This window comes from Chiloscyllium punctatum, chromosome 17 (assembly GCF_047496795.1).
Source record: "Chiloscyllium punctatum isolate Juve2018m chromosome 17, sChiPun1.3, whole genome shotgun sequence".
Lineage (NCBI taxonomy): Eukaryota > Metazoa > Chordata > Chondrichthyes > Orectolobiformes > Hemiscylliidae > Chiloscyllium > Chiloscyllium punctatum.
Genome location: NC_092755.1, coordinates 70,014,831 through 70,033,384, shown reverse-complemented (window position 1 = coordinate 70,033,384; position 18,554 = coordinate 70,014,831). Strand labels below are relative to the sequence as shown.

General features: G+C 43.1%; 1 protein-coding gene across 2 annotated transcripts in view; it reads right to left on the bottom strand.

Moving 5' to 3' along the window:
- The window catches only part of LOC140487946 (transmembrane protein 132C), a 1,087,857-nt gene extending 1,075,908 nt beyond the window's left edge, over positions 1 to 11,949 (bottom strand). For both annotated transcript variants that reach the window (XM_072587396.1, XM_072587397.1), the window contains exon 1: positions 11,586 to 11,949. In XM_072587396.1, coding sequence (XP_072443497.1) covers positions 11,586 to 11,670 — 85 coding nt within the window. In that variant the 5' untranslated portion in view covers positions 11,671 to 11,949. The remainder of the gene's footprint in view (positions 1 to 11,585) is intronic.
- Between the last annotated feature and the right edge of the window lie 6,605 nt (positions 11,950 to 18,554).

Here is an 18,554-nt window from a genome sequence, read left to right as displayed (position 1 = left end):
ATGAGTAAACTGCCTATATGCCTAAATAATTATTCACTTGATAATAATTCACTTTGAAAGGTTCCTCCTTTCCTCCTGTGTTTTACCCCATGTATTAATTTTGGATGCAGTAATACCAGAAGGGGAAGACTTTAGGACATTAACTGCCTCTTATTTTGTATTCTTGAATAGGAAGTCTACTTCCTGTTTGCAAGAAGAGTTAACTGATTAGCAGCAATATAATTAAAGTCTTGCTGTTGGTGCAATCAGTGAATGAGCACTTGAAACAATCATATGAAATTCATGTTATTTTAATGATTTGGAGATGCCGGTGTTGGACTAGGGTGGACAAAGTTTAAAAATGACACAACACCAGGTTATAGTCCAACTGGTTTATTTGGAAGCATTGTTCCTTCATGAGGGACAATCACCTGATGAAGGAGCTGTGCACCAAAAGCTAGTGCTTCCAAATAAATCTGTTGGACTAGAACCTGGTGTTGTGTCATTTTTAACAATGTTATTTTAACAAAGACTTTACAGTTTATTTCACATGGACTAACCACGTGACTAAACCACGCGATTATTCCCCTCAGCAATAAGTATACCATTTTGGATACTGCTGGAGGGGATGACCTACCAGAGGAAAGCCATAGTAGTCAGTTCTCTGGCACTGAGCCTGACACTGTGGCAAAGAAGGGAAGGGGGCAAAATAGAAAAGTACTTGTGCTAAGGGACTTGACAGTTAGGGGAATCGACAGGAGATTTTGTGGTCAGGATCGGGATTCCCGGAAGGTATGTTGCCTCCCTGGTGCCAGGGTCCGGGATGTCTCCGATCGGGTGCATAAGGTTCTAAAAGGGGAGGACAAACAGCCAGAAATCGTGTTACATATTGGCACTAATGATATAGCCAGAAAAAGGATTGAGGATATAAAAAGTGATTTCAGGGAGTTAGGATGGAAGCTGCAAAGCAGGACAAACAGAGTAGTGTTCTCTGGTTTACTACTGGTGCCACGAGATAGCGAGGCGAGGAACAGGGAGCGGGCACAGCTTAACACGTGGCTGCGCAGCTGGTGTAGGAGGGAGGGCTTCAGATATGTAGATAACTGGGATGCCTTCTGGGGAAGGTGGGACCTGTACAAGAAGGACGGGTTGCATCTGAACTGGAAGGGGACCAATGTCCTGGGTGGAAGGTTTGCTCGAGCAGTTCGAGAGGGTTTAAACTAGTATGGCAGGGGGGTGGGAACCTGAGCTGTATACCGGAGGTGAGAGTTGATGCAGATGAGGCAGTAGCAAGAGGTAGACCAGCTAGTGGGAAGGATTTTCCTGGGAAGGAACCAAGGTATCAGTTAAAGTGTGTTTGCTTTAACGCAAGGAGTATCAGGAATAAAAGTGATGAGCTTAGAGCATGGATCAGTACCTGGTGCTATGATGTTGTGGTCATAACAGAGACATGGGTTTCTCAGGGGCAGGAATGGTTGCTGGATGTTCCAGGGTTTAGAGCATTTAAAAAGAATAGGGAGGGGGGAAAAAGAGAAGGGGATGTAGCACTACTAATCAGAGAGGGTATCACAGCTACAGAAGCTTCCATTGTTGAGGAAGATCTGCCTACCGAGTCAGTATGGGTGGAAATTAGGAACAGCAAGGGAGCAGTCACCTCGTTAGGGGATTACTACAGGCCCCCAAATAGCAACAGGGAGATGGAAGAAAGCATAGGTCAGCAGATTTTGGAAAAGTGTGAATGTAGTAGGGTTGTTGTAATGGGTGACTTTAACTTTCTCAATATTGATTGGAACCTCCTTTGAGCAGAAGATTTGAATGGAGCTGTTTTTGTAAGGTGTGTTCAGGAGGGTTTCCTAACTCAGTACGTTGACAGGCCGATGAGGGGAGAGGCCATTCTAGACTTGGTGCTCGGAAACGAGCCGGGGCAGGTATCAGATCTTGTGGTGGGAGTGCATTTTGGTGATAGTGACCACAACTGCCTCACATTCTACATAGCTATGGAGAAGGAGAGGATTTCGCAAAATGGGAGGATATTTAATTGGGGAAGAGGAAACTATGATGCAATTAGACATGAGTTAGGAAGCATGGACTGGGAGCAATTGTTCCATGGTAAAGGCACTATAGACATGTGGAGACTGTTTAAGGAACCATTGTTGCAAGTGATGAATAAATATGTCCCTCTGAGACATGCAAGAAGTTGTAAGATAAAGGAACCTTGGATGACGAGACCGGTGGAGCTTCCCGTCAAAAGGAAGAAGGTAGCTTACATAAGGTGGAGGAAGCTAGGGTCAAGCTCAGCTCTAGAGGATTACAGGCAGGCGAGGAAGGAGCTCAAAAACGGTCTGAGGAGAGCCAGGAGGGGGCACGAGAAAGGCTTGGCAGAACGGATTAGGGAGAACACAAAGGCATTTTACACTTATGTGAGGAATAAGAGAATGGTCAAAGAAAGAGTAGGGCCAATCAGGGATAGCATAGGGAACTTGTGTGTGGAGTCTGAGGAGGGGGAAGCCCTAAATGAGTTTTTTGCTTCTGTCTTTATGAAAAAAAACGAACTTTGTAGTGAATGAAACCTTTGAAGAGCAGGTGTGCATGCTGGAATGGATAGAGATAGAGATTGACAAGTTGCCAGGCCCGGACCAGATTTGTCCTCGGCTGTTTTGGGAAACGAGAAATGCAATTGCTTCGCCACTTGCGAAGACCTTTGCATCTTCACTCTCCACTGGAGTCATACCTGAGGACTGGAGAGAGGCAAATGTAATTCCTCTCTTCAAGAAAGGAAATAGGGAAATCCCTGGCAATTACAGACCAGTAAGTCTCACGTCTGTCATCTGCAAGGTGTTAGAAAGGATTCTGAGGAATAGGATTTATGATCATCTGGAAGGGCATGGCTTGATTAAATGCAGTCAATATGGCTTTGTGAGGGGCAGGTCATGCTTCACAAACCTTATTGAGTTCTTTGAGGATGTGACTAGAAAAGTTGATGAGGGTTGAGCTGTGGATGTGGTGTATATGGACTTCAGCAAGGCATTTGATAAGGTTCCTCATGGTAGGCTCATTCAGAAGGTCAGGAGGAATGGAATACAGGGGAACTTAGCTGTCTGGATACAGAATTGACTGGCCAACAGAAGACAGCGAGTGGTAGTAGAAGGAAAATATTCTGCCTGGAAGTCAGTGGTGAGTGGTGTTCCTCAGGGCTCTGTCCTTGGGCCTCTACTGTCTGTAATCTTTATTAATGACTTGGATGAAGGGATTGAAGATGGGTCAGCAAGTTTGCAGACGACACAAAGGTTGGAAGTGTCGTTGACAGTATAGAGGGCTGTTGTAGGCTGCAGGCAGGACATTGACAGGATGCAGAGATGGGCTGAGAGGTGGCAGATGGAGTTCAACCTGGATAAATGCGAAGTGATGCAGCTTGGAAGGTCGAATTTGAAAGCTGAGTACAGGATTAAGGATAGGATTCTTGGCAGTGTGGAGGAACAGAGGGATCTTGGTGTGCAGGTACATAGATCCCTTAAAATGGCCACCCAAGTGGACAGGGTTGTTAAGAAACCATATGGTGTTTTGGCTTTCATTAACAGGGGATTGAGTTTAAGAGTCGTGAGATCTTGTTGCAGCTCTATAAAACTTTGGTTAGACCGCACTTGGAATACTGCATCCAGTTCTGGTTGCCCTATTATCGGAAAGATGTGGATGCTTTGGAGAGGGTTCAGAGGAGGTTTACTAGGATGCTGCCTGGACTGGAGGGCTTATCTTATGAAGAGAGGTTGACTGAGCTCGGACTTTTTTCATTGGAGAAAAGGAGGAGGAGGAGAGGGGACCTAATTGAGGTATACATGACAATGAGAGGCATAGATAGAGTCAATAGCCAGAGACTATTTCCCAGGGCAGAAATGGCTAACACGAGGGGTTATAGTTTTAAGCTGGTTGGAGGAAAGTATAGAGGGGATGTCAGAGGCGGGTTCTTTACACAGAGAGTTGTGAGAGCATGGAATGCGTTGCCAGCAGCAGTTGTGGCAGCAAGGTTATTGGGGACATTTAAGAGACTGCTGGACATGCAGATGGTCACAGAAATTTGAGGGTGCATACATGAGGATCAATGGTTGGCACAACATTGTGGGCTGAAGGGCCTGTTCTGTGCTGTACTGTTCTATGTTCTAAACTAGCAGATAGTGGAACGTCAGAGAAATAAGTTTTGTTTTTCTGCAACTGCTATCAACAGTCATTTGAAACACTGGGAAAAGGGGAAGACTGACCCATTAATACAACTGTAGGAACAGGTGGATATGAGATGCATGCTTTTGGAGATATCAACTGAATTAGCAAGAACTAAAATAAAATAGCAACGAATTATGATATACCTATAGTATGAAGCTTTTCAACTTGTCACAAGCAGCTAACAAATTTCAGAATCAGTGTTGAGTCAAATGTTATTTATCCAGTTGTGTAGCATACAAGTGACAGGGGGAATAGCTCCAGAAGACGCAAAAGAAATTTAATTTTCAGTTCATGCGTTAGTCGTTTTGATAAATACCACTAACATTTTCACAATAACATAAATTATATTGTCACTGGAAAAGCGAATGGACAATATGAAGGAATTTTTAAAATGGACAACTCCACTCTCTCAGTCCCCATGTTTTTATGTTACATACTGGCCAAACATTGTGCACAGTTGAACAACGCAATAAGGAACAGATGGTGCACCTCCAGTCATGACACAATTTACTTCTTATTAACAGACTGTGCACATTCATTTAGGCGGGAAATCTCAATAACATGAAATCAATGGAGATTGAAGGAGATATTCTGCAATTTGCACAATCTATGACTTCAGGTCTTTGCGCATCATTAACAGAGCACTGAATGTCATGACCATGTAGTAGCCAAATGAATAAGTGTGACTCCTTATTCATACTGTACCATCTGCTCTCCTCATACTGCAATGAGAAACCAGTCACACCGCAATCTGATGAGCACCACTCACCAGAGCTCTAAATGTCACCATTCTGACTTGAAACAAGACACTGACAAAGACTCAAATATTGCACGAGAAGTATTTAGTGATGCTGATAAGGAAACATAGGGTGAGTCAGGGAGCATTCACTGATGAGAAACTGAACCATTCAAGCCCGACGGCAGTCTTTCACGCTGATGTCAGTGTCTTGGGGGCAACGGTCAGAGAAACAAAACCTCCCATGCCACCTAGCTTTACTTTTTTCAGTCTACAGTGGGCAGATTTCAATCTTTTTCACATCCTTCAGCACAAATGGCATTCATTGTTGCCTCTAATATGGCTAAGAACTGTTCCATGACCAGCCATTGCAGACGGCAGCACAGAGAGGTGGTAAACCCACAGTGTTGGAAATGTACAAAGGGGAGGAGCAGGACAGTTCGGGTGCATTAGCCATTGGTTTTAGGTAATACTGGATGGACAGAGAAAACTACACTGTATGGTAAAAAGAAGGCATGGTGAACAGTAAAACAGGAAATTTGGGGTTCGGGAGTGACTGAATGATAGTGAAAAATGAGGGATTCATAAATTGATGGCAATAAAGGAGGGAAGCTAATGAGTGGCTTGGAAAGGAAATGCACAAAATATTTGTTGGGATGACTTGTAGAAGAAGATGGGAACAATTGTTTAGCATGGGAATGAGAAAATGGGAAGGAAAATGGGAAGGAAAATTATTAACGTGAATTATGGCTTATAAGGCACAGGCAGAAGAGCATAATCTGAGAGGTTTGGAAAAGGAAGCATCACTGTGAAAGAGAAAAGAACATCTATTAACTGAGTCTGGAGCAGACTGGGTACATTTTGTTCTGAAAACAGGGTAGATTTGGACATGGGACAGTGATTGTTGAAATACCTTCTAGTAATTGACAGGTCAGTATAAGGTCAAAATCTAAATTATCGACTGACCTTCTTTTATTCACTTGTGGGACATGGGAGTCACTGGTTGGCCAGCATTTATTGCCCGCCCTGAGCTGCTGTTGAACTCATTGACTTGCTCGGCCATTTCCAGAGGACAGCTGAGAGTTCACCACAATTGCTGTGAACCTGGAGTAACATGTAGGCCAGATCAGGTGAGGATGGCAGATTTTCTTCCCCAAAAAGGACATTAGTGAGCCAGATGGGATTTTCATGGTCATCAGTAGATTCTTAACACCAGATCTGGTTTTGAAAAATTGAATATAAATTTCACCATCTGCAGTGATGGGATTTGAATCCAGGCCCCCAGAACATTAGCTCAGTTTCTAGTTTACTAGCCTGGCTAGTAAATATTATTATTATTATTCAGCTATCACCTTCCCCAACTAAACTGGAGAGATATGCAAGGGTAGAAGTCATCCACTAAAAATGAAAGCTTGCCAAATAGTGACTATACCTGTCATCAATTGTTGTAAAACTGCATCTGGTTCATTAATGTCCTTTCAGGGATGATATTTGCCATCCCTACTCAGTCTGGTCTACATAGGACTCCACACTCACAGCCAATCTGGTTGACTTTTAACCACCATCTGGGAAATTAGGGATGGGCAGCATATTCTGGACTAGATAGTACTGGTCATGTACCACCACAAAAAAACTCACACAGAACTAATGAAAGCATATTCTCAGCTCATAACACACTGTGCCTGGTATTCAGCTTCAATTCAGTCAATTGAGTTGCATGTTGGGCACTGTGATAAATAACAGATGATACAATAGTGTCCATTTTACATGACCACCTAAGACAAATATCTACAGCATATACCTCAGTGACACTGCTTTGAAAAGAGTGTGATACAAAGCCATGACCATAACAACTGAAGATAGCTTGGCTCTGCCTGTGCATGCACTTCCATTTTCCACGTCAAGAAATGGAACAATAGTATTTTGTAGTGCAGATTGTCATTGAGTACCTGAAGATCCCAGTTAAGATCTGTAACAGAAATAAGAAGTAATGTGGGAGCATTCCTCACATATAACCATCTGATGAATGCTTTTGCTAGGGTTACGGTGATTCCAGGCTCCAAACTTGAAGGTGCACTCACAGTATGCTCAGCTCTATTGTAGCGATTATAAGCAACCACAAGGAGAAGCTTACAGAGCCTCAGGTGCCCACTCCTCCAAGCTTAAACAGACCAGTTGGTCTCTTGAAGAGATCGTCTATCAGTGCAAAGTGTGGGGTAACACAAGAGGTTTGCACATGGGAATTCATCATTTAGGAGAAGCAAATACATCAACAAATCACATAAATGCTTATTTGCACATGAAATACAATTGGTTTTATTTTGCTATAGTTTTTCATCTGTAGTTATTTAATGACACAGAAGGTGAAGTAGCACAAGATGACATCTAAGAGATCCCAATAATATTTGATTTTAAATTATGTGGGCATCAGTGGCAAGACCATCTTTGCTTGCTTGATCATTTCAGAGGACAATGAAGAGTCAAACACATTGCTGTGGATCTGGAGTCACAAATAAGTTAGACTGAGTAAAGACAGCAAATTTACTTCTCAATGGGTTTTTAACAACAATCGGTTGGAGCTTCATGGTCACTATCACTGAAACTGGCTCCAAATTTGAAATGTATTTATTAATTATATCTAAATAACACCATGTGGGATTTTAACCCAGACCTCGAGGGATTAGTGTAAGCCTCTGAATAACCAACCAATTACATTGGCATTATGCCTGCTTCTCCCTTAAAGTTATATCTCATGACATCAATAGTCATCAATGCCGTTGGTAGTTCAGCTGATTGACTGTGTCCACAAGTTTTAGTGTCACACCTCAATCATAGCTCCCTGGTTAGTCTGCCTCGCCTCATGCAAGGCTATTTCACCTTGTTTCGGTAGCAGAATCTGGTGTAGTAGGCACATTGACTGGGATAGAATTTACAGTAAGCTCTGCACTTCCTCTCTCTCTCTTAGCCTGAATTTGCCTGCCTTCTAATTTGGCGACGAGTGCAAGTGCATACTTAACTGTCAGTCATTGACCCATAAGATATACAGTAGCTTTTTACTGTGTAATACTTTAATACATGTTAAACAGCATTATTCCATTCCAAAGTTTGTAACAATTTAAGTAAATCCCAATGTTGTCCCTTTTGTTCAAATTTTTGTTTTAGACTGAATTAATTTCTCAATGAAGAATCAGAACTAAGTGGCATTTTAAAGTCCTGGTGTGTCAGTATAATCACCATATGGTTACCTAATAAAGCTGTCTTTTCAATCTAGATAATCCAGATACTACTACAGATCTATTTATCCCACGAGGTATTTTTAATTCCTACAATCTGGAAACATAAGGAACATCAGGAGCTTCAAAGAACAATTTATCATTAGCTGGACAAAATTAGTCTCCGACATGCCATTTGTAGCCTTCAGCAGAAAAAGGAGAAAGAGCCACAGAGTGCCATCTATGGTATTTCTAGTTTTATAAAAGGCATTGTCAGGTGCGTGATGAAATCCATTACAATACAATACTGTGATGCTTTTATCAGCACACTTATATTCAGTTCAGACTGATGGAACTTCCCTGATCTTAAGTAAAATGGATATGGACAAAGTCAGCCAACTACCCAGTGGAAAATAGTCCACAGAATAAAAGCATCAATAATTTTGTACAAATTGACCATCTTATTCAAAGTGATCGCAGAGATCGATGGCTAAAATGTCACATCAGTGTTGTTCTTTTGAGCTAAGAATTAAGCAGCATTGTCAAGGTGATATAAAGGGCCACTTGGCTCTGCATCTAACCTGTGCTGTTACAGAAAGAGCGGAAAAAGCCCTGTACCACAGCACTGGCATCTTTCACTGCCATGTACGTAAAAATGTAAAAGCATCTCACAACAAGAATTGTTGATTCTTGTCAACCACTTCAACAGATAACATATGAAACACTTTACAGGGTAAAAGCATTTATGTGAGCACTTGATTCCACTGAAATAGAAAGATGAGTAAGATTAAGCAGAGTCATTAAGTTCTAGACCTCACATCTTCATAAGAAAACGGCATATAAATGCAGCAGTCAGATCCACTGCAGAGTTAGTGTTGTAACACTTTAAATTACAGATTTGTGCAATTAGAATAATTCACTCATTTTCGTTTTGTGAATAAGAAATTTAGTCAATACATTGACAATTCGCAGGCACAAGGAGTGGAAGAGGTTACTTATACCTCAACCTTCTCTCCACCAACCCCAACCACCCAACAGTGTTAAAAAAAAGTCTCCGTAAAGATAAACAGAGGGGCTCTTTAAGAAACAGCATTTATCTGTTTTTCCTCACTATTTCTCAGTTCCCAACTTTGGTATTGTCTTTGTTTTCTTTTCTGTCAGACCTTCATTTCAAAGTTAAGTTGTTGTCAATTTAACTATAACATTATGTAGTTCATCATTACCCGGGAAACTAGTGTTGGTGAGGAAATATTCATCTTTTTATATGGGAAAACACACATGATAATGAACTCCACCGCGACTTTAGAGGCAAATAAAGCTAGAAAATCTGGAAATCAAAGGGAAGAAGGGGGCAAACAGCTGTGGGCATGCCTATGTCCTGGACACTGGTATCCAGGGCCTCTGCATTGATCCTGAAATAAAGATCGATGTTAAGCCGATTACTTCCCCTCCATCATTAAATACATGGTGTAAATCTCTCCACCCACCCCTCCCCAACCCCCTAGAAATGAACCCAGACTTCCGGCAGAGCCAGAGGGATTGATTCAATGGGTGAGGGGAGTGGAGGAGTGAATGTGAAAAGGACATAAGCCGGAAGTGCCACATGGCTGGGAGCAGGGAACATGTCTGCAATGCAATGGCATGTCCTCAATCTTATACTCCACAACCACCTGATGAAGGTGCAGCGCTCCGAAAGCTAGTGCTTCCAATTGAACCTGTTTGGACTATAACCTGGTGCTGTGTGATTGTTAACTCAATCGATGAGGAACACTTTGTTTTTAAACTTGTGAGAAACTGCACCATAAAATGTAATGTCTCTATAAAACATAATTTATATACAGGCAGAAAACTCCAGTCTAACGGAGAGCGAACCCGGGATCACCGAGTCACTGTGAGTGGGGAGCGCAGTGTCCCTGAGGACTGGCCGCCCCACAATGTGACATTTTACTTTGGGAGCTTCCCAGTTCCATTCACACCCCGCACACTTGTCCTAAAGAAAGATAAATGACAAGGGATGGCAATTAGCAGTGGGGTGGCAAAGAACTAATTAAAATTCCGCAGATAGGCGAGGGAGTGAATCTACGCGCTTTTCCTGTGTGTGTGTGTTGACAGGATTGTTTTAACCTCGCTGAGCGCCTCACCCTGGGGTTTTGTAGTCCCACGGTTGTAATTCGATCCATTCACTGCCACGCTTAGTTTAAGCTGCAGGGATCCCCCTGAATAATGGTCACCCCCAAATATGTTAAACTTAGGGAAACGTGTTTAAAAGTAACCCTGCCATTTGGAGTTATAAATCATAAGGGCAAACTTTAAAACAAAAACAAGAAGTTTCCACTCGTTAACACGCTCGGCCTTGACAACATTACGGATCTGGTCATTGTGCATTCGATGTAGAAGGTTATTTGAGAGCTCATTAAAGTGATAAACTGCCGCGGTGACAAGTCCTGTATATTTTTCACAAGCAGCCTGCAGTATAGATGGCAGCTCGGATAAACGGGGTGGTGGGGGGGGGGGGGGGGGGGGGGGGAGATCTCAATTCTATCCAAACCCTGATCACCATCACAGCCGCACGCTTATCAAGGGTTACACATACAACATCTTCACCAACCAAGGCACTCAGATATGGAAGACGAGCGGCTCCCCGGCCTCGGAGGAGCAACCTCTCAGCGATGGGCTCCCTCTACCCCGGGCCGCCGTTCCAGGGAGTTCAAATGGGGCTCGGAGGGCGGCGGAAGGTGAAATGAACAGTCCATAAGTCAGCAGGATGCTGCCAGAACACATATTCCCTTTCTTTAAGCAACACTCTCAATATTATTCAGGTCGAGGTGTAGTCGGGAGCCCAGGGCAATGTACTGGGTCTGTTTCAATTCTCAGGAAGTTGAGAGATTGGTCTTTCATTGGGAGGGTCTCTAAGGGGAGGGTGATTTCGCTGTTCTTGCCCTTGACCTGCTCAATCTTAAATGTTCACGATCCTTCCTCCCCTCCACCATCCCCCACCCAGGAGATTGGGTTTATTCTGCCAGAAAACGCCCCTAACAAAATATCCAGCCCAGAGTTAGTTTTCAAAATTAAACCCGCATGTCAGTGATCCGAGCTGGGGCAGTGCCACTCCCCTCACAGTCAGAGCGCCCAGTCACTCGAAATCTTGTCCCTGGTTGAGACGAAACTGTTCCCGGGTTTTGCCAGGAACTGAGAAGAATCTAACAGATCCCAGCCGAGCGCGATCAGACCTGTAGCTGGACCGCTCACTGTGAGAAACACACACACACGCTGTGAGCTGTCAGAAAACTACTTTCACTTTCTCACTGCACAGACCGTTATCTCCTGGGAGACGGGACAGTGCCACAAGATCACTCTCTCCAGCCCACTGCAGATAACAATTCGCTTAACCCATTGCTTCTCACAAGTGTAAAGCAAGTCGACTTGGTAAACTTCAAACTTACCATTGCAGAATAATGCGGCAAAAATCAAAATCTCAGCCATGCAAGGGCGCAGGGAAGTCAGCTTTGCAAATCCCAAAGTCCTCATGTTGCCCCAGGAAATATTTGTAATCTTCCCAATGGGACACCTTAACTATCTGCCGGAACCAAGGAGACTTTGGAAAGCTTTGCTCTCTCTTTAAAACTCCGTGCACTGTTTCCTGCTGTCCATGCCCAGGCCAGGGCGGCTGAGTTGCCGAGCAGCCAGGGATCACAGCTGAGAGGAGACAAGCCCAAAAGGCAAGAGGAGACAATCAGAGCCACTTGCCCCCCAGCTCCCTCCTGCCTTATCGCTGTGATCATGCTCCACACTCACTCGCCGCCTTCGCGGAAGTAGCCAGGGTCCCGGTCTGTGATAGGCAGCTCCGCTAACCAATCGCAGGCAGGTATTCGGGGGACCCCGCCCAACCAGTGGGTGGCTCCCGCTCTCTATTGGTCTCTGGGCGTGGCGGGGGCGGGAGTAGACGGTGTGATTTGTGAGTCTGTGTATGAGTGAGTGTGTGTATGTGTGTGGGTGTATGTATGGGTGAGTGAGGGAGTGAGTGGGAAATGCATATGTGGGTGAGTGACAGTGTATCCATATGAGCATGTCTGTGTATATGTGAATGGGTGTGCGCGTGAATGAATGTATATGTGTGCGTGTAGGTATATAAGTGTGTATATGGGATTATGTATGAGTGTGTGTGTATCTGTATGTGAGTGAGTCTGTGTGTATGTGAGTGAGTCTGTGTGTATGTGTTTCGAGAGGGTGGTGCTGGAAATATTCCTTATGAAGGGCTTATGCCCGAAACGTCGACAGTCCTGCTCCTCGGCTGCTGCCTAACCTGCTGTGCTTTTCCAGCACCTCACTCTCGATTCTGATCTTCAGCATCTGCAGTCCTCACTTACTCCCTGTGTATGTGTGTGCGTATGTGAGTGAGTCAGTGTGTGTCTGTGAATGAGTGTGTGTGTGTCAGTGTATGTATGAGTGTGTGTGCCAGTGTGTGTATATGTGTGTATGTGAATGAGTGTGTGTGTCAGTGTGAGAGAGAGAGCTGCCCACTGGCCGTTCCCCTCTCCATCCTCACCCTACAGTCTGCACAAACTTTCCGAAAGCGCTCACTCCCGCCCTTTAACCTGACTGCATTCGGACCCACACCGTCTTTGTCAAGCGTTCAGAGCAGAAGTCACTTCAACTGATGACCTAGTTGGGATCTGATTGATAACGATCCTCGCTTCCGTCTGCCTTTGTTTTTGCTAACATTTCCACTGTCTACTCATCCTGTTGGTTTTAGGAGGGCGCGCTGTCAAATTTTTAACATTTAAATACAGCTTCCAAAAGTCAACTCCTGCCTCCTCGCACCGAAAAAAAACGCCAACACAATGATGGCAAAATCGTGGAATTTTTTTAAAAATTGGTGTTTAATTCAGTTACATTTAAAAATAAAGGTGCTTGCAATTTCATATGGCTGGAGTCTCCCAACTCGCATTAATTTCGACTCTTGCTGTCTTTAATTCGAAATTTAAAAAAAATAAATATTTGATAAGACTAATCTTACACAAATTACAAATTAATTACAAAGTGCAATTTCCGATCATTAAAAAATTTTTTGTTGAGTAGCACCTGGTATCAGCCAGGCTTTGCACATTTAAAAAATGCGAATTGAAAGTCTCGAACCAGCAAATTGCAAATATTTATTAAAGAAGTCTTTCAGAATTCAGTTCCTGTAGGTCTTTTTTGATGTCATATAATGGTTTCAACTGTCGATTCACGAAGATAGAAAGCAAGGTGACTAGATGGATAAGGCTTTCTTAAAATCCAAGTAAAACGAAAAAAAATCCACACATCAACAAAACCTCTCTCTTTCTCTCCTACAGGCAGAATGAAGACAGAATATGTACTTAATATTGCAGAATGTCTTTGATGAACATACACTAAATTACACGTCTGTAAAGCATTCTGAAGCACCGAACAATTAGGGGTGAAGTTTACTGATTGATGTCTCATTTTTAGTGTGATGCAGTTAGTACGGCTGTTAAAATATTTAAAGCTCAGCATTAGTTTGGCTCAATTCCCGTTTGCAACTCTCTGGGTTCAGTTTCACTCGTATTTGTCTGCAACTGTGAAGTAATCACGACACCTAGTGGCTTGGTGTCATTGTACATCCTCATTCTGAAACCTTAGCCGCTCCCACCAACAGAAGCTGGTCACTCCCTTGCTGGGTCTGGGGAAGGGGGGAAGAGGTTTACTAAGTCAGACGTTGCGCTTTTAGTTATAACGTTGGCACAGTCTTTAATCACAAGCAGAGGGCAGGGGATTTCCGATCGATATACATAATATCGGTCTGAAAAAAATCACATACGTCTTCAACACTTGGGAGCATTTCCTATGAAAAAAAGTGTTCAGGTTCTTAAATCGAGTGTTTCATACGTTCCAATGTCAATGACCCCTTTTATATGTCAGCGTCAGTAAGTACAGGTATTACCCCTCGGGCCGTCTGTGCAGCCTCGTCACAAATGTGAAGTATGTATGTTAATACTTTAGTGTAAACTTGCTTCAACCTCAAGGATGCGGAGGTGCCCATGTGGTGGAGGGTATCGATTTGTCTTAAGAAATGAACTTGCGTTCTCAGGTCTTCCAAAGCAATGGCAGTACCTTTGAGATACAGTCACTATTGAATGTGTTGTGATGCCTGAAAGAACAAAAGTGACACAGGATTCACTACTAACTGTTTAATAGATGGTTGTTGTCAGTGAAACAATCTCATTTTCCACTATTTACTTTTTCTAGCCCTCTTGGTCCCTCTGCACCAAAGCATGTATGATCAGGAGGATAGTTCAGTGTTTTGCTCTCCATCTTCCACCAGAACTACTCTGAGTCTAGACACTGACAGGTGTGTAACTGCATAGGAGGCTGGTTTTTACATCCTCAATGGGAGGAATCCATGTATTTAGCAATATCTGCTTTGGGGTATTGTAAAAACATACCATTCTTTATGGGCATTTAAGAGGCATTGGATAGGCATATGGAGGATAGTGGGCTAGTGTAGGTTAGGTGGGCTTGGATCGGCGCAACATCAAGGGCCAAAGGGCCTGTACTGCGCTGTATTCTATGTTCTATTTTCTAACCAGTACATTTGTAAAAGTACCTTTCAAAGCATTTCAAATTGAATATTTTTTTAAAAGTGCAATAACATTGATCATTTCTGCATACAGCATTCAGCTTTCTGTGGCTGGTCCACAAAAATGCAATACTCCAGATAATTACAAGACACATTCCAGAAAACTCAATGGATTCTGTTTCCAGTTTCCAGTTCTTCAATATGCAATGGCTCAAAGACCTCTGATGGTGGCCTTTCTCGCAGTACAACCAGCTCTTTTCACAAATATATGGTTGATTAATAAAATCAATCATTTAAAGTATAATGCAAAACATTCCATGCCAGGCATCTGGCCCGAGGGGTTTCTGCATATTTACCATTTTCCTGTCTGTGTTTACAAAGCTGAAAGGTCTGAGACATTCGATTTCCCCAGTTGTGCCTTTGTGGTGACTGTCCCAAACTTTCATGCAGTGCTTCACAAGCTTTTCCCCACTGTGGGCCCAGCTTGAGGCTTGAAAATTGTTGTGATGCTTTGGCAAAATGTGAGTGTGGAGTGGGGTGTGAGACGAAGGCTTCTGAGAATGGAAAGGTAGGGATTGGTCATTGCTGCCTTTTTTAAATTCACTGATGGGTCATGGGCATTGCTGCCCGGCAAACATTTATTGCCCGTCCCGAGTTGTTGTTGAAAAGGTGATGGTGAGCTGCCCCCTTGAACCACTGCAGTCCACTTTCTGTAAGTTGACCCACAATATTCTGAAGGAGGCATTTCCACAATTTTGACCCAGTGACAGTGATGGATTGGCAATATATTTCCAAGTAGGATGGTGATTGGCTGGTAGGGGAACTTTTTCCAATGTGTTTGCTGTCCTTCTCCTTCTGAATGGTAGTGGTCATGAATTTGGAAAGTGCTGTCTAAGGTATTTCAGTGAACTTCTGTAGTGCATCTTATAGATAGTTTCACACTGAGTGTTGATGGTTGAGGGAGTGGATGCTTGTGGATGTGGTGCCAAACAAGTGGGCTATGTTGTCCTGTATGGTGTCATGTTCCTTCAGTGTTGTTGGAGCTGCACCCATCCAGGTTTGTTTGCTATCCTTTTCCTCCTGGATGGAAGCAGTTGTGGGTTTGGAAGGTGCTTTCTAAGGATCTTTAGTGACTTTCTGCTGTGTATCTTGTGGATCATACACAGTACTGCAACTGGGCACTGATGGTGAAGAGAGTGGATGCGGTGCTAATCGAATGGACTGCTTTGTTCTGGATGGTGTCAAGCTTCTTGTTGGAACTGCATCCATCCAGGCCAGTGGGCAATAATCCATCACACTCCTGACTTGTGCCTTGTAGATGGTGGACAGGCTTTAAGCAGTCAGGAGGTGAGTTACTCACTGCAGTATTCCTAGCCTCTGATCTGCTTTTGAAGCCATTGTGTTTAGGTGACAAATCCAGTTGCGTTTCTGGTCAGTGATAACTCCCAGAATGTTGGTAGTGGGGGATTCAGTGATGGTGTTGCCAATGAATGCCAAGGAGCAGTTGTTACATTCTGTCTTACTGGAGATGGTCAGTGCCTCGCATTTGTATGGTGCAAATGTCATTTGCTGCTGTAGAGATTACAACTCCAACATTTCAGCTCGTGGGCTCGCTTGGGGTCCTGACCCTCACTTTATCCATGTTTAGTGCATCTCTCAGCGCTAGTCCTGGATTTTGGACTTTGCTAGTCTGTTATACCTAGTCATAGACAACCCCATGCACTGAAAGACTGGCAGACCAAAGAGCCTCTTTCACTTAGCCCCAGGTGATGGTGACCTTGGTGTGTGTCCCATACAGCACAAAATTCACAATCACAGAACTGCTCTGGATGAGCATCAACAAAAGTACTGCATCCCTTTCTGCTTCTTCTTTGCAAAGGCGCATTCTAGAAGTCTCCTTTTCCTCAATTTGAAGGCAACAAGTGGAAGAGGTGAGATTCCAGACATGCAGGAAGGATTTGGCAAGAAGGTCTTTTTCACCAGCAGACAAGCTAAATCCACGTGGTTGATTGAAAGTTCTGGCAGTGAAGCACTCTGCCAAACTGGTTTCCTGATCTGTTCAGAAGCCATCCAACTTTTCCCACAGGGCCTTAAGGAAATTATGTGCTGACTGCTGCTTGATAGATTGTGATCAAAAGCATTCTCTGTCTAAGCTTATTCACAAGAGATAGGTGGTATGGCATGATCCAATGGAATGAAACATTTTATGGCAATGTAATCAGATCCATCTTTTACAACATTGGGGATGGAAAGGGAATTCACTGCCTCCTTTTGTGCAGACATTGGCACCAAGCCATGATGCATCGTTTGTTTTAATCAGTTCTTACACAGCTCTACCATTGTGCTGCCACAATTCGGTTTGTAATAGACAGTGAACTTATATTAAAATGTGTCGGCACGATGGACAAATTCAGATACATGAGTAAACTTTTAAAAACAAAACTTCCAATACCTCTTCAAATTTTCCCCATCATGCAATTCAGTATATAAAAAAGATAACCATTTTTCCCTTTATGAACCTTTAAAGCACCAGAACTTTTCAAACTAGTTCTGTCAAAAAGTTTGTGGCTCAGTTCAAGATGAATCTTCAGCAGACCTATCGTGCTTGTCTTTATTTATTTGCTGTTGTTTAATTTATCATTGCTGGCTGCCTGTTAAGCACAAAGATCCAACCTTGAGCACAGTACCTTTTAAAGTACAAGGTAAAACCTTAATCATCTCCTGACTCACAAGAATATGTTTATCTCTTTATGATATTACTTTAGATTGGAAAGTTTTCTTTTGTTCCCTTTGTTGGCACTTCCTTTTAGCCATGTCAAAGCACACATTAGCATCTCTTGTTTATTCTCAACAGCAAAACTTATCCAAGTTAATAATAATAATAATAGACAATAGACAATAGGTGCAGGAGTAGGCCATTCAGCCCTTCGAGCCTGCACCACCATTCAATATGATCATGGCTGATCATTCCTAATCAGTATCCTCTTCCTGCCTTATCTCCATAACCCTTGATTCCACTATCTTTGAGAGCTCTATCCAACTCTTTCTTAAATGAATCCAGAGACTGGGCCTCCACTGCCCTCTGGGGCAGAGCATTCCACACAACCACCACTCTCTGGGTGAAGAAGTTTCTCCTCATCTCTGTCCTAAATGGTCTACCCCATATTTTTAAGCTGTGTCCTCTGGTTTGGCACTCACCCATCAGCGGAAACATGTTTCCTGCTGCCAGAGTGTCCAATCCTTTCATAATCTTATATGTCTCAATCAGATCCCCTCTCAGTCTTCTAAACTCAAGGGAAGACAAGCCCAGTCGCTTAAGTCTTTCAGTTAAATTGATTGGTTCTGTTAGTTCAAATGGGCAGCTTCCATGTCTGATTTATTCTGTATTCCTTACCTGAAAGAGCCTCTGAATGTTACATGTATTAACCTCAGTTGAGAAGTGACCTTCTCCAACTTATTTGTGTACATTTCCACAGGGAACATCAATGTCAATTTGTTTTTAAAAAGTAGAAGTTGTGCTGACTCTTTTGTGGGGGTGAACTTTTTTTCCCATATGATGCTCCCAACATGGACAAAACATGATGTGTGGGGAAGGCCATGTGCAAAAATGTCTTGTGCAAGACTGGGAACTGAACACTGAATAGTTAACACCTAATTTTTTAGTTGGTCTCTATTTTGATTGTGAGGTTTTCAAGGAAGGAACACCTTATATCTTGATACCTTGCAGCATAGGTTTCTGAATTGAGGTCTACAAATACCCTAAGAGTCCAAAAGGTATCTCTGTACTTTGGTGACATAAGCTTTCTTTGGGATCCCAAACACAACATACCAC